The 13,529-nt window shown below is 40.4% G+C and overlaps 1 protein-coding gene across 10 annotated transcripts in view; it reads right to left on the bottom strand.

Annotated features, from left to right (window-relative positions):
* The window catches only part of SENP6 (SUMO specific peptidase 6), a 178,152-nt gene that overhangs the window by 152,189 nt on the left and 12,434 nt on the right, over positions 1-13,529 (bottom strand). For 5 of the 10 annotated variants that reach the window (XM_037894347.2, XM_037894346.2, XM_043542532.1 and 2 more), the window contains exon 1: positions 5,704-6,300. The exons of 2 other annotated variants lie outside the window; for them this stretch is intronic. In XM_037894347.2, coding sequence (XP_037750275.1) covers positions 5,704-5,749 — 46 coding nt within the window. In that variant the 5' untranslated portion in view covers positions 5,750-6,300. Of the gene's footprint in view, positions 1-5,703; positions 6,319-13,529 lie in introns of those variants that run through there. 3 more of the 10 variants (XM_043542533.1, XM_043542539.1, XM_037894344.2) reach the window with 3 other exon arrangements.

The following is a 13,529-nucleotide window of genomic DNA, read 5'->3' as shown; positions in this document are numbered from 1 at the left end:
ACTGTGGAAGGGAGCAAGGCTCCCCATTCTCAGAATGGAAGACTAACGCTGAGGGAGGCAAGAGGAGGGGACAGAACATTCATGGACATGAAGGGGATATGACAGAGCATTAATCAGAGTATAAAATAGGGCAGTGTGAAAGAGACATGGAAAGGGGTGCACAGGTGCATCTGAAAGTTGAGAAAACACAGGCCTTACCTAGATTTAAAAAAGCCTATTTCCCTACAATCCAAAATCAATTTAATCCCCACCAGTTACCCACATTTAAACTGCATATACACTAGGTTATAAGTAGCGTGTCAAATGGAATTGGCTAACTTTGTTTAAAATAAAACCAAACCTTTATTTGCTTGCTTAGAAAAGGTCAGAGGGGGTCAAAGGAAGGCAGAGTACTTAAAGTTCTCCATGTGCATAAAAGCTTCACTCTCTCCTCCTTCTTTCCACTCTATCCTACACTACTCACACATCCCACCCCAAATAAAATTCCCACTACCACCATCTCCCCTACCTCCAATGGTGAGAGTTTGAAAAAAAATCTAACCTCCCAGGGCAAAAAGGATACTTTCCCACAAATATCATCAGCTTCTACAGAATCTAAATTTCATTTAAAAAAAACAAACAAACAAAAAAAACACACTATTCTACCGTACTTGCATTTGCAAAGAATTCTCCAAGTGTGAACTGAGTATAAAGTGCTGTCTTCCAGAGTCCTCCCGCAGACAAGTCCAAAGCTTCTGCTGCTGCTAAGAGCCAGTGTTGTCATTCTTATTGTTAGTCAGAAATCTGTGGTGAGCATGATATTAATAGGAATCTATTTCATTCTGTGGCTGCTTAGGAAGCGCTCACCAGCTGAGAGATCATCTTTGGAAAAATTCCCATGAGGCGGCTCTAAAAAAGAAGCTTGGGAAGGGACAGGGACTCCCAACACATTCTTGTAGTAGCCAGGAGACTGAGATAAAAGAAAAGCAAAAAAAAAAAAAAAGTCTACCAGTCAGACAGTGTGCATTTCAGAGTGCTTCAAATGTATCTGATACACGTTACCACAATACCGTGAAAGTGAAAGCTTCAAATTGAGACTGAAGGAGACATACAGCAGCACAAACATTCCCCTTGCAGCTAAATTAAATATAAGGGGCCAAATCATAACCATTGTTCCTACGTTTGCAGAAAAAATGAACAGTGGGAATTGCCCCATTTCTATTGTAGGGAGGAGGGACTGAGAATAATTTTCCCTATCCCAACTCCGAGTAAACCTTTCCACAACATTTCACCACATTATGGCTTGAGTAATGAATGGATACTGCTGGAGATTGATCACTTTCAGCTACAAATAACGAGTCTCCCAACTAGATGGGATTTTCCATGCAACACAATGATCTTGGCAAGATCTTGTGCAGCTTCCCCATGCAACTTCCAATCTCTCACTAAAGGCAAGTGAGTTGGGACAGCCATCACCAGGGATCCCATGAAGCATAAGTTCCTGAGATAACTGCGCTGCCACTGGAAACAAAGAATTCACAGAGACACTGAGCCTCTGTGAATTTTTTGGTCCTCTGTAGACTAACTGGGATCATTCCCCCGCCCCCCTCCAGGCTTCTGAGTTAAGGAGAGTTTTAAGCTCAGTGCTCTTTTAAAATGTGAGTGTATGGCAAGAACTCTGGCCTCGGTTCCTCCAGTAAGGCCTGATCTACACTGGGGTGGAAGGGGGGGAAATCGATCTGAGATACGCAACTTCAGCTATGAGAATAGCGTAGCTGAAGTCAACGTATCTTAGATCGACTTAGAATCACTTACTTCGCGTCCTCACACCGCAGGATCGATGGCCACCGCTCCCCCGTCAACTCTGCTTCCGCCTCTCACCCTGGTGGAGTTCCGGAGTCGACAGCAGAGCGACCGGGGATTGATTTATCTTGTCTACACTAGACGCAGTAAATCGATCCCCGATAGATCGATCACGACCTGCCAATCCGGCGGGTAGTGTAGACGTGGCCTACGGAAGTTACATAATTTGGAACTTAGATTTTCCTTGTCCTTTTGCAACATGTTATCATGGAAGTGACAATTTGGCCTAGAATTTTCAGTTGAAATGTGTTGAAAGCTTTCATTAGTCTGCATTCTGCACATACTAATGCTATCTAAAAAAATTGTTAATTCCATTTGCAAATTACCTTTAAAAGCATAAGCTTTATAGATTCCAAGGCCAGAAGGGACCATTGCGATCATCTAGTCTGTGTAACAAAGACCACAGGACTTCCCTGAATTAATTGCTCTTTGAACTAGAGTATCTTTTAGAAGAACATCCAATCTTGATTTAAAAATTTTCAGTGACGGAGACTCCACCACAATGCTTGGTAAATTTTTCCAATGGTTAACCACCCTTGTTATTTCCTCACCTTATTTCCAATCTGAATTTGTCTACCTTCACTTCCACCCACTGAAATTTTTATACCTTTGTCTGCTAGACTGAAGAGCACTCGACCAAATTTCTGTTCATGTAAGTACTTATAAACTGATGGAGTCACCCCTTAACCTTCTCTTTGGGAGATAAATAGCGACTCAAGGAGCTCAATCACTATAAGGCATGTTTTCTAATCCTTTAATCATTCTTGTGGCTCTTTTCTGAACCATCTCCAATTTATCAATATCTTTTTTTGTATTTTGGACACCAAAACTGGACACAGTATTCCAATAGTAGTGGCACCAGTGCCAAATACAAAGATAATATAACTTCCCTATTTTTACTCAAGATTTCCTTGTTTATACATCCACGGATCACGTTAGCTCTTTGGCCACTGGCATCACACAGATAAATGTCTTTCCCCCATACCACCTGTATTTTGACAGCCTCTAGAGCTGAAAGTCAAGAAGGAAAGCTCAGCTCTGAGCCAGGTTAATCAATGCTCTACCTTATTTACATTATCATACCAAACATAGTGTCAAAGAGTCAAGCACAGAAATTCTAAGAATCATTCTTGCATTTCCAAGAAGACAAATCTACATTTTTTTAAGTGATGACACACCATGTTATATAGGTGAAAATGGACAAAAACTGAATGACCTTATGAATCACCACACTGCACAACAGGACAGGCAATATATACAACCCTCAGGGAATGTTTTTCCATACATCAACCATCCTATTTTTGATAGGATAATTTCAATATAAAAAGAGGAATGTTAACCGTTAAGACAATGACAGACATTTTAACTGAATCTTTATTACACCAAATGAAAGAAAACAAATGTCTTAATGGAGATCCCAAAAAATACTAAACCTATAAAACTGTCATGCTTACAATTTAATAGTTTTCTTTCTGTACTGTATATTTTACCTTTTTTATAGTCTGATTGATAGACTGTTACTATAAGCCAAACAGAGCTATTAAATATGCGCATTAACTTAAAGAAGGAAAAAAAAAAAAAGTATTGTCCACCTTTGATCTCATTATCTCAATTTAATTATGAGGCCAGAATTAACAGACAGTCGCTACACCTACACACACTTCCTACCTCATTTGTTTCCCAAAAGATTGATGTGGGACAGGGAGGGGAACAACAATTCTCAAAACTCTGCCCACTAATATATATATACATTTTTTTAAGAGTAACCTAATAAAGATGAATTCCTTACTGTTTTTTTTTGTTGTTGTTGTTGGTTTGTTTTAGGGTTTTTTATATTAATTGAAGTTCTTGATGTTTTAATTATGTCTTAAAACATCTTTCGGTCTCTACTCAGCTTAGATACAGATTGCGAATCATGGTTCAGCAACACGCGTTACTTCACTTCCTTGTCTATACTACACCTTCACTCCTATTTTTGTCTACCTCACACTTCTCTTACCATTGTCCCAACCCTCTGGTTTTGTTATTGTCCAAAGTCAGAACTCTAGACAATGATAGGTCTAACGCCAAAGGCCGATTTGAAGTGCTCATCCATTCCATATCATTAGCTGCTAAAAACAAAGATCTGCATCACCTGTGCTTTTACTTTCACATATAGTAGTCATGGTACCTGATAAACAAAAACATGAAGTTTTGCAAAACATTAAAACCCACCATAATCCAGTTACAGGCCTATTCTGCTATTTTAATAGGCTGCAACTCTGACATTGTGCGCTCAGGAGAATTAACTCCTTTTTCCTAGCACCATTGCCTGCATAAACTTTCCTTCACACAGAGCTCATAATAGTCTCTGTTAACATATTTTGACTCCTTAGACCATCACCATTATTGGACACTACCTATAAAATAAATGGGTTTCCCAAATAATCTGGAATACAATATAAATGTAACTAAATTAATGACCTATTTTGTCCACCGATCATAGGACTACCAAATATTTTGGCACTGTAATGCACGCTAGCTAATCTGCCACTGCTGTTAGAAAGGGAGCCCCCCAGGATTTATAATATTTGAAATATTATGCATGCTACTTATTTTTGCTTGCCACCTGTATAACATACAGGAGTGGCATACCACCCATTGAACACACACAAAACTAGTGATCATCATATGGTTGTCCCCACACCTGTCATTCTTATGGTAGTATCACGATCAGATTTTTTGGGGGGGGAGAGTGGAATAGGTACCATTATTTCACCACCATATGCTTAAAAAAATTTCTGCCATTGTTGGCTAAGAAATAGGTCTTTAAAAAAATTCATCTGAAATGCTGATGTCCTAAAGTAAGTATTCATTCACACAGAAAGGCAACATTTCTGCTGTATGCAAACCGCAAAAATACAACAACCCAAAAAACTAAGAGAAATCCTGTACAGTACATGCTTTATACAATATACATGCTGCAAAATATGCTGTGCCAAAGAAAAAACAAACCATCACAGACATGCAAAACTCTATTCATACAAGCAGAGTATTTTCAGGTCTATGATTTTTCATTATCATTATGGTAAGAGGGCAGGTAAGGTACACTGCCCCTATTCTAGTCAATTTTTATGGCAATTTTGCAAGGCTAGATCAACAGAATATAATATTTAATTGTACTGTGAAGGTTTAGAGTAAATATCTCTAAGCCTTATTAATTTGTTTTTAGTTAATTTCTGCATTATTATTAGAGACAGATGCAAAAACCAAGACTATGTCTAAGTCTAATAGTAGCCTGAAGCTTTAAAAATAATCCCAAAGCTCCCTCTTTCCAGTGACACAAACATAAGAGAGAAACCCCAGCAGAAGAAAAGTCTTCTCTGGCCATATCACAGCCCCCACTTCCCCAACTCTTCAGATCGGCCTTTTATAACGTTAGAAGAAGAAGAAAAAGAAGAAGAAGAAGAAACCAGCGGAGGCCGGGGGCCCGAGCGGCTGAGAGCAGCGAGCGGAGACCCCGCTCTGCATCAAGCCCCACCTGACCATTAACCTCCCACCTCAGACTCCCGCAAGCCGCCCCTCCATACCGGACGTCGCTAATCCCAGGCCAACGAGCCACCCTGTGCCAGCCCTGGATAAACTCTCTCCCACGGTCCTGCCCCCCCCCCCCCCGCTGCCTCGCTCCCCCCCCTCAACAAACCTGCCCCTACAAACATTCATCCTCCCCCCAACACCAGGCCACCTCTCGCTGCGTCCCTCCCCCAGCACCCCCTCTCCCCCCACATGTCCTCCGGTCCGTGCCGTGCCCCTTTGCCGGCTGGTTGCCAGGAGGAAGGAGCCGCCCGTGGGCCACATTTCCCCACTCAGCCACACACGCACCTTCCAGAAACAAGCTGTCCCTGCAGCCGCCGCCGCCACCGGCCATCTTCCTCCTCGCGCTGCTCCCCTCACTCCATGCCCGCGTTGCTCGCCCAGGCACCGCCGGCGGGGGCCAGGCCCTTCGCCCGGCCCGCGCGCTCTCCCTTCCGCACAGCAACCCAGCCCCGAGCCCCTTCCCCCGGCTTCCCCAGGGCACCGCAGCAACCGGCCGAGCGACGCTCCCCCGCCCCGCTCCCTGCCTGTTCCGGCCCGCTTGCGGGAGGAAGAAGCAGCGCGTCGGCTCGTTCCCTTATTGTGTCCGCCACCGGCAGCCCTCAGTGGTTCCAGCCCAGGCCTGGCCTGGCAGCTGCCTGCTGCCACCTCGGCGGGGGAATAAGGGGGCCTGACCCAGCCTCTCCCTGCGGGTCCCGCACATATCCTCGCTGCAGGAGCGAGGAAGCCTGCTGCTGCCTTTTTCTCCTCCCGGGGACTTAACTAGTCATCCCTCAGCCCCGCCGCACAGCCCCTACCCTAACCCCAGGGCGTGCAGCCCACAGCCTCCAGGGAAAGGGACTCTAATTTCCCTATCCCCTGGATGATAAAATGGCCGCACAAGGGCTGTGCCGGTAAATATCTAAGGCTTTGCCGCTCCCCCCTTATCAGCTCAGGAGGCTGCCGCTTGGTGGGGGGAAAGGTGAGGTGTGGGTGGTTGAACTACATAAAATGAATGAGCTTTAAAGACTGAGGGGGCAATTAGTGAATCCTGTGCCGAGGATCCTGCCAACCCCTTCTAGGTCATAATCAAACACATACACAAAGCCAAGGCCTCGCTTATTTAATTTATTTTAGTTTCTAAAATTGTCCAGTATCCCGCTGACGCTATTCTTATTTAAGTGCTTAAGGTGCGGAGTCTGCAAACGCTGATGCACGATATTGTCAACACCAAACATTCAGAGTCAAGCCCGTCAAAATCATGAGAAATTAAAAATAAACGTAAAAATAAGGGGTTTTTGAGCCTTTAGGGTTCACAGTTTAAAGCTTCTCTCTCAAAGCAGGGGAGTTAGAAACTTATGTTTTAAAATGGAAACAGTTTCTCACAATCATAGGAGCCCAAGCTTTAAGAACAAAAATATGAGACACTTTGGCCAGTCTCCCTCAGTTGCACAAGAGGATTTCACCAGCACAAACTTATAGCAGAATCAGGGCTCTAAGTGCCTAATTTAAAGCCAAATTTTAAAAGATAGATGTGGTCCTTGGGCCAAGGTGAATTTACAATTCCTGCATTCCTTGCACATCCAAAACTCCAATTGAACTCAATAGGAGTTTAGAGAATCAGGCCCTAAATTACATAAATTGAAGTACATAATGCACCAAACAAATAGCTCAAGGTCCAGAAACAAAGCAATACAGATTTAAAACACAAAACAAAAAAAACTATAGAAATATTACCTACTTTCTAGATTATCCTTGAAAGACTTCAGGAAATAAGTGTGTTTTAAGGAAATATTTTAAGAGAGCAGTCAATTTTCATACAAATAGGATGAGGAAGTTCCAAGCATAAGAGATAGCATGTAAGAAAAAAGACTAAAGAATTCCTCTAATTCTACCTTACAATTCCTGAACTAAGGGATTGCTGAAAGGGTGCTCTGAAAGTTTTAGTGTACTGAGAAGCCTAAATCCTTAGTCTTCAAAATGCCAGTCTTAGAAAAACAGGTTTTACTCAGAGAGGAATTAGAACATTTGACATGGTGGTATTTCATTACTGATTAAATTCAAAGTTCAAGCTAGAAAAAGATAAATGCATAGGATTTATGTTAAAAATGAGAACGACTTTAAATATCTCATTGAAACCTAAAACAACAAAATTCTTTATCATGAGAGACAGACAGACAGATACTAAGACCCTGATCCTGCAATGGGATCCATGCGGGTAGACTATGCCTCAGTGTGGCCCCATGAGGGCATAAGGTTCTACTTTTATCCAGTTGCAGGGCTGGGTCCATAATGCTAATTCAAAATGAGGAAGTCTCCCTTGAGCGAGACCAGACTTTTGATTCAAATCTAACAAAGTGTTTTCCAAAACTAGGAGTTTTATTTTGATAAAAAAAAAGAAATGCTGATATGCTCGTGTGTCTTTATTGACCAAATCAATGACAGCGATTATAATTCCATAAACCCTATGTCCCAGTCTTTGCTACTGTTTTTAATGAATGAACATCAAAGTAGTTTGAAATGAAATGGACCATTTAAAGAGTAACCCCCACAGGAGGACGATATTGACTTCAGCAAGAGGAATTACGAGATATTAAACTGGTTGTGCTCGTGATTTTAGGCTGTCCTGCTGGGGCAGGCATCCTGTCTGTTTATGAAGATTTTGTTGTTTAACATCTACTTTTTTCTGGAGAAGGGCTCTTCCTAAATTACATAGCAGAAAAGGAAACTCTATTCTCTGGTATCTCATCTATTTAGAGATTCCTGAAAGGAAAGTGTTCCGAAAGAGGAGTGTTTAGCCCTATTCCTTCCCCTAGTCCCTTTTTCTACTTTAGAAGTTATTTTTCATGTTATATGTGTATGTGAATGAACATAACCATTCTCATCCTCTTTTTACATCTCTGCAGCATTCTCTTAATTTCCTCCCAAAATTAAAGAGAAAGCCATTTCCCTTAATTGAGGGCTAATTGAGTCAGAAAAGATAAGTTTAGTATATCCTAATAAAGAAATCTTATAGATTTTCTGGTTTTATTTCCTCTTTTCTCCTTACCTGAAATGGTCCTCTCTGATTGAGCCAAGAGAAGGAATAAGTCTGACAGCTGCTTTCTGAGTAATAGCAGCCATTAGAGTCTGACTAGCCCAGCTCTGACTGATTGACAGTCACAGGTGCATAATTTAAGGCCCTGATCCTGCAAATACTTATGCATGTGTCCTATTGATATAAAGCATGCAAGTATTTATAGGAATAGAGCCCAAAGCAACATGGGACCTTTGATATATAAAGCCTTCTTCAACACAAAGTGGGAGGAGGTTATGATCAGTTAGTGTTGGCACAGGCAGAAGTATGAAGGATGGAAGATAAAGTTCCAGAAAGAAACTTAAATGCCAGCTCAAACAAACAAAGCAGCAGCAAAAACCACCTGCAGTTTTCCTTGGCAATGTGTACCCCATGTGGGCTACTGTGTTTATAATCTTTGGTGTATACTAATAAATTTACATATGCTTGCTCTGGTGCATGGTCTTTTAAGGAGCTGGATTGGCTTGTGATCTGTGACATGACCCCCTCACTTCAGCTTTTACATTTTTGATGGAGTGGGGTTGGGGGGAGGTTCTACAGAGACAATACATTCAGTGCCTTAATGATTTCTTATTAACAGAAGAAGCCTCCCCCACGTTCCTGACTTTCACAAGGCAAGAAGACTCTTTCAGTGACACCTTTATAGTTTGAAAAACTGATGGCTTCATTAATCGTGTTAATCAGGCAATCTTCTTTATGCTTAGCCATTCTATTTTTTTCCTGTCTCTTTCTACAATGAATAAATTGTTTTATTACATGGTAGTCCTGTGGGCTGCCTAAACACAAAATTTTTGCTTATAGAACTGTGAATTCTAAAAATTATGTTGGAGAGAAGCATTAGGACAAAATGAAAAAAAATATTATTTTCCACTATCTGTCTCTGTCCTTTTATTCTCTTTCTGCCTCCTGCTCACATCATCTTTATATATTTTTGTCTTCTGTTACGTTTAGCCCAAAAGCTACAGAAGGAAAGGAGTAGCACTGTTCCACGGAAGCTTCGTTGCATTGGCTATGCAATATAATTTGATTAGGATAGTGCAACCCTAGCTCCAGTATCTTTGCAGCCAAAACTCTGGTGATGTTCCGCATTATTTCCAGCCTTCTGCAGTTGCATAGACTCCATTATGAAATTTATAGAAACCTCGATAAAAATAAATTCTGCATTGATTTACCACCAATGCTATCAGAATTCTATGGAGTATAAATCAGCACAAGAATTTGTCCCCCGAGATTGTCCTTTAAGATTATTAGCTGTCAAAGTAGAGGGCAATTTATATTTGATTTTTTTCCATGGGGTGTTCTTGGGAACTTTTCATCTACATTATTTGTGCTAAAAGAAAAGCAGTACTTGTGGCACCTTAGAGACTAACAAATTTATTTGAGCATAAGCTTTTGTGAGCTGCATCCGATGAAGCGAGCTGTAGCTCACGAAAGCCTATGCTCAAATAAATTTGTTAGTCTCTAAGGTGCCACAAGTACTCCTTTTCTTTTTGCGAATACAGACTAACACAGCTGCTACTCTGAAACCTGTCATTATTTGTGCTCTAGCTCTTCTTTTTCTTACAATATTCCTTTTTCTACCATCCTCAGATGAGCTGCTTTTAACTGACACATACCATATTGTGTTTTCTAAAGCAATATCAAGCTTACTTCTTGTTCCTATGCCACAAGTGATTTGAGATAGCTTTGCCTGGTATTACAATGCAGTTGGTAATCTACTGTAGTGAGCACTCTTACATAGGCCCCCCCAGAGAGCCACCTGAGCTGGAAAAATGACCTAACAGCTCTTTTTCTTCTCTATTATTACACTGGTTAGGATTTATAAGGACACGTAACAAATAATAGGTCAAAAATCTACATGTGAAAAAAAAGTATATAATAAACCCCGATGTCAGAGGATATTTGGCTTAAGTAGACTGGGGGATGGCTCAGAATGTTTTGTTGATATTTTTCATTGAAAAAAATCTGTTATTTCTCACAACCTTACCCTAAAGTAAAAATAGATACTGATTTGTTAGGTGTTTGTTCATTAAGGTTATTGTCTATAAGATTTCCTGTTATTATTATGAACGTTTATGAATGAGGAAGCGGTTATCTGCTGCTAAGGGTGTTACATAAACAAGTAAGGTTATTGTAGCCATGTCAGTCCCAGGATATGAAAGAGACAATATGGGTGAGGTAATATCTTTTACTGGACCACCTTCTGTTGGTGGAAGGGACATGTTTTTGAGCTTCACAGAGCTTTTCCTGAAGACTTCTGTGCTCTGTGAAGCTCAAAAACATGTCCCTTCCACCAATAGAAGGCGGTCCGATAAAAGACATTACCTCATCTACCTGGGCTTTCTTACGTTAATGTAATACTCTTTTGTTGCACAGCCTTGTTCATTATTTTCCTGGAAGAAAAAAGAATTGTTTTTAAATTTAAACATTCCTTCGTAGCTTGTGAACTCAAACAGAACTGGGCTAGAGTAACATGTTAAAAATGAGATTAATGGGAAAGATAAGAGATTGACTGAGAAATAAGATATCACGGGACGTGACAGCGAACCAGATATAATGTTATGCTCAGGGTCCAGCTGAACGTATTCCAGCACCTGACCCCCAACTAGAAAACCATCTTACCTTGGGAGGGAAACCAATAAGATTGGTGTATGGCCCAGTACTTCTAAGCCAATGACTGCAAAGTAACACCACCTCTAGAAATAATTTAAAAAAAAAAAAAGGGGGGGGGGGGGGGGGGAGGGAAAAGCTAAAATCATGAGGAAGCTAAAAATGTTTTAAAAATTTAAAATACAAAATAGACATGTATTTTAAATAAGTGCAGAGATACCTGGTAAGGAAAAATGGCCATTTATAAATCTGAATGTTAACTAAAATATCCTAATGTGTTTTCCTATGTGAGTAATTGGAGAGAAAATTGTAAAAACCCTAGGATTTATAATACCTCCTGTCACAGATTATATACTTTTATTACATATTTTAAACCAAAACATTAGACCTTTAATTTAAAGATAAATTACAAGACGAGAACAGATGGGTATAAACTGGCCATGAGTAAATTTAGGCTGGCAAATAGAAGTAGATTTCTAACCATCATAGTAGTGAGGTTCCAGGACAGCCTTCCAATAGGAGAAGTGGGGACAAAAAAAAAAACTAACTAACTAGTTTCAAGACAAAGCTTGTGGAGAATAATATGGTGAGTTCAGTTAATGTTATTTTGTGTATGGGGTTGTGGGAAGTAAAACCTGTGATAGGACATGAGACAGTGATTTAACATCTGCAGACTCTGTAAAGGCCCATTTAGTTGCTAGGAGCCATCATGGAATGTTCATTCAAATGTCAGCAGGGGTGCATGTACTGTTAGAAGAGAGAGTTGAAGCTTGCCAGCTACACGTGGGGTTTTGTAAGGATTTCAATGAAAGTGCTAGGACTGGCCTTTCAGGACACCAGAGACAAGGCCCAGGAACTGTATGGGTCCAGGCTACTGGGAAGGTAGCATTGAAATCCATGTTGGAAGATTTAGGACCCCACATTTTCTGAGAAGGAAATCTGAACTGAGACCTGCAGCAGGCTTTCCTGTGTTGAGAGGGTAAAGAAGGTACCTCCAGATGAACAGTAAATGAATTCATCCATGGGTTTACTTGTAAGTTAATTGTAAGAGAGAGTTTGCTAACCAGATCTGGAATGGAGCTGTTGGATAGTGGGTATTCCTGCAGTGGCCCTGAAGAGCACCTGTCATATTGATCAGCGAGCACCCTGCTCCTGGGAACAGAGTCCTTGGAAAAAAGGTAACAGAGTGAGGGGTGACATGATATATAATTTCCTAATGTAGAGCTTGGTGATGGTAGCAGTTACAAGAGCCCAGGGCATAGGAAATCTGGGGTCATGACAGAGCTAGATAAATTTATGTATGGGATTATATGATTGCATTGCCTGTGACAGCAAGGGACTGAACTTAAATGACCCAGGAGGTCCCTTCCAGTCCTATGTTTCTAGGAACAGAATTGTTGATGGTACATATATCCTTACATAATTATTAAAAGAAAGGGAGCAAATACAAAAGAGCTAAGACATCATGGAATACTCATTTCCATAGGAATTCATATTGTTTTAGTATCAATTTTAAAAAAAATCATTTTATCCGATATAGCCCATCTTTCCTCAAATAGCTCAGTTATTAATCTAATACAGGCATTTCCATTTCTCCTAATTCTTTTATTCTGGTTCTATGTATTTTTGCACTCAACGTGATAAAATACACAGTTATAAATAAAATGCAGTTATAAATATTCTAAATAGGTGTGTCATTGTTTATAACCACTGAAATAACTGTTGCACAGATTTTATAACATCTGACCAGAAAGTTATACCTGTTTTTAATATCATGAGTGAAAAAGAAAATGCTTGGATTGTCAAAATATATATTTTTGATATATTTATAGTAATGACCTTTATAATAATGAATGGAGAAAGTACTTACAATAAATAAAGTTTAAAATATTAAAATTAAAAAGCTATAAAGGCAGGAAACTTGCTCTTGTCCTGTGCTCAAGAGAGATGACCAAGAAATTTAACCATTTGAGAAATAAAAGATTACATTTTAATTATATTCTGCACATTTGCTCTCAAAGCTATAATCTAGCTAACCTTTGAGAACAGTTGATTAATACAATGATGCCTTTCTTAGTATGATACAAAATGCAGGCCTTGCTTAAAGTACTCTATGTTAAGGAGTAGGTAACATTTTCTTTACTATTCTTTCCACAAACTGTGCCCATTTAACTTGGCCCTGGTCTACACTAGGACTTTAGGTCGAATTTAGCAGCGTTAAATCGATGTAAACCTGCACCCGTCCATGAGATGAAGCCCTTTATTTCGACTTAAAGGGCTCTTAAAATCGATTTCCGTACTCCAGCTCTGACAAGTGGATTAGCGCTTAAATCGGCCTTGCCGGGTCGAATTTGGGGTACTGTGGACACAATTTGACGGTATTGGCCTCCGGGAGCTATCCCAGAGTGCTCCATTGTGACCGCTCTGGACAGCACTCTCAACTCAGATG

This window comes from Chelonia mydas, chromosome 3 (genome assembly GCF_015237465.2).
Source record: "Chelonia mydas isolate rCheMyd1 chromosome 3, rCheMyd1.pri.v2, whole genome shotgun sequence".
Lineage (NCBI taxonomy): Eukaryota > Metazoa > Chordata > Testudines > Cheloniidae > Chelonia > Chelonia mydas.
The sequence above is the reverse complement of the archived record's forward strand: the minus strand, read 5'-3'. Positions and strand labels throughout refer to the sequence as shown.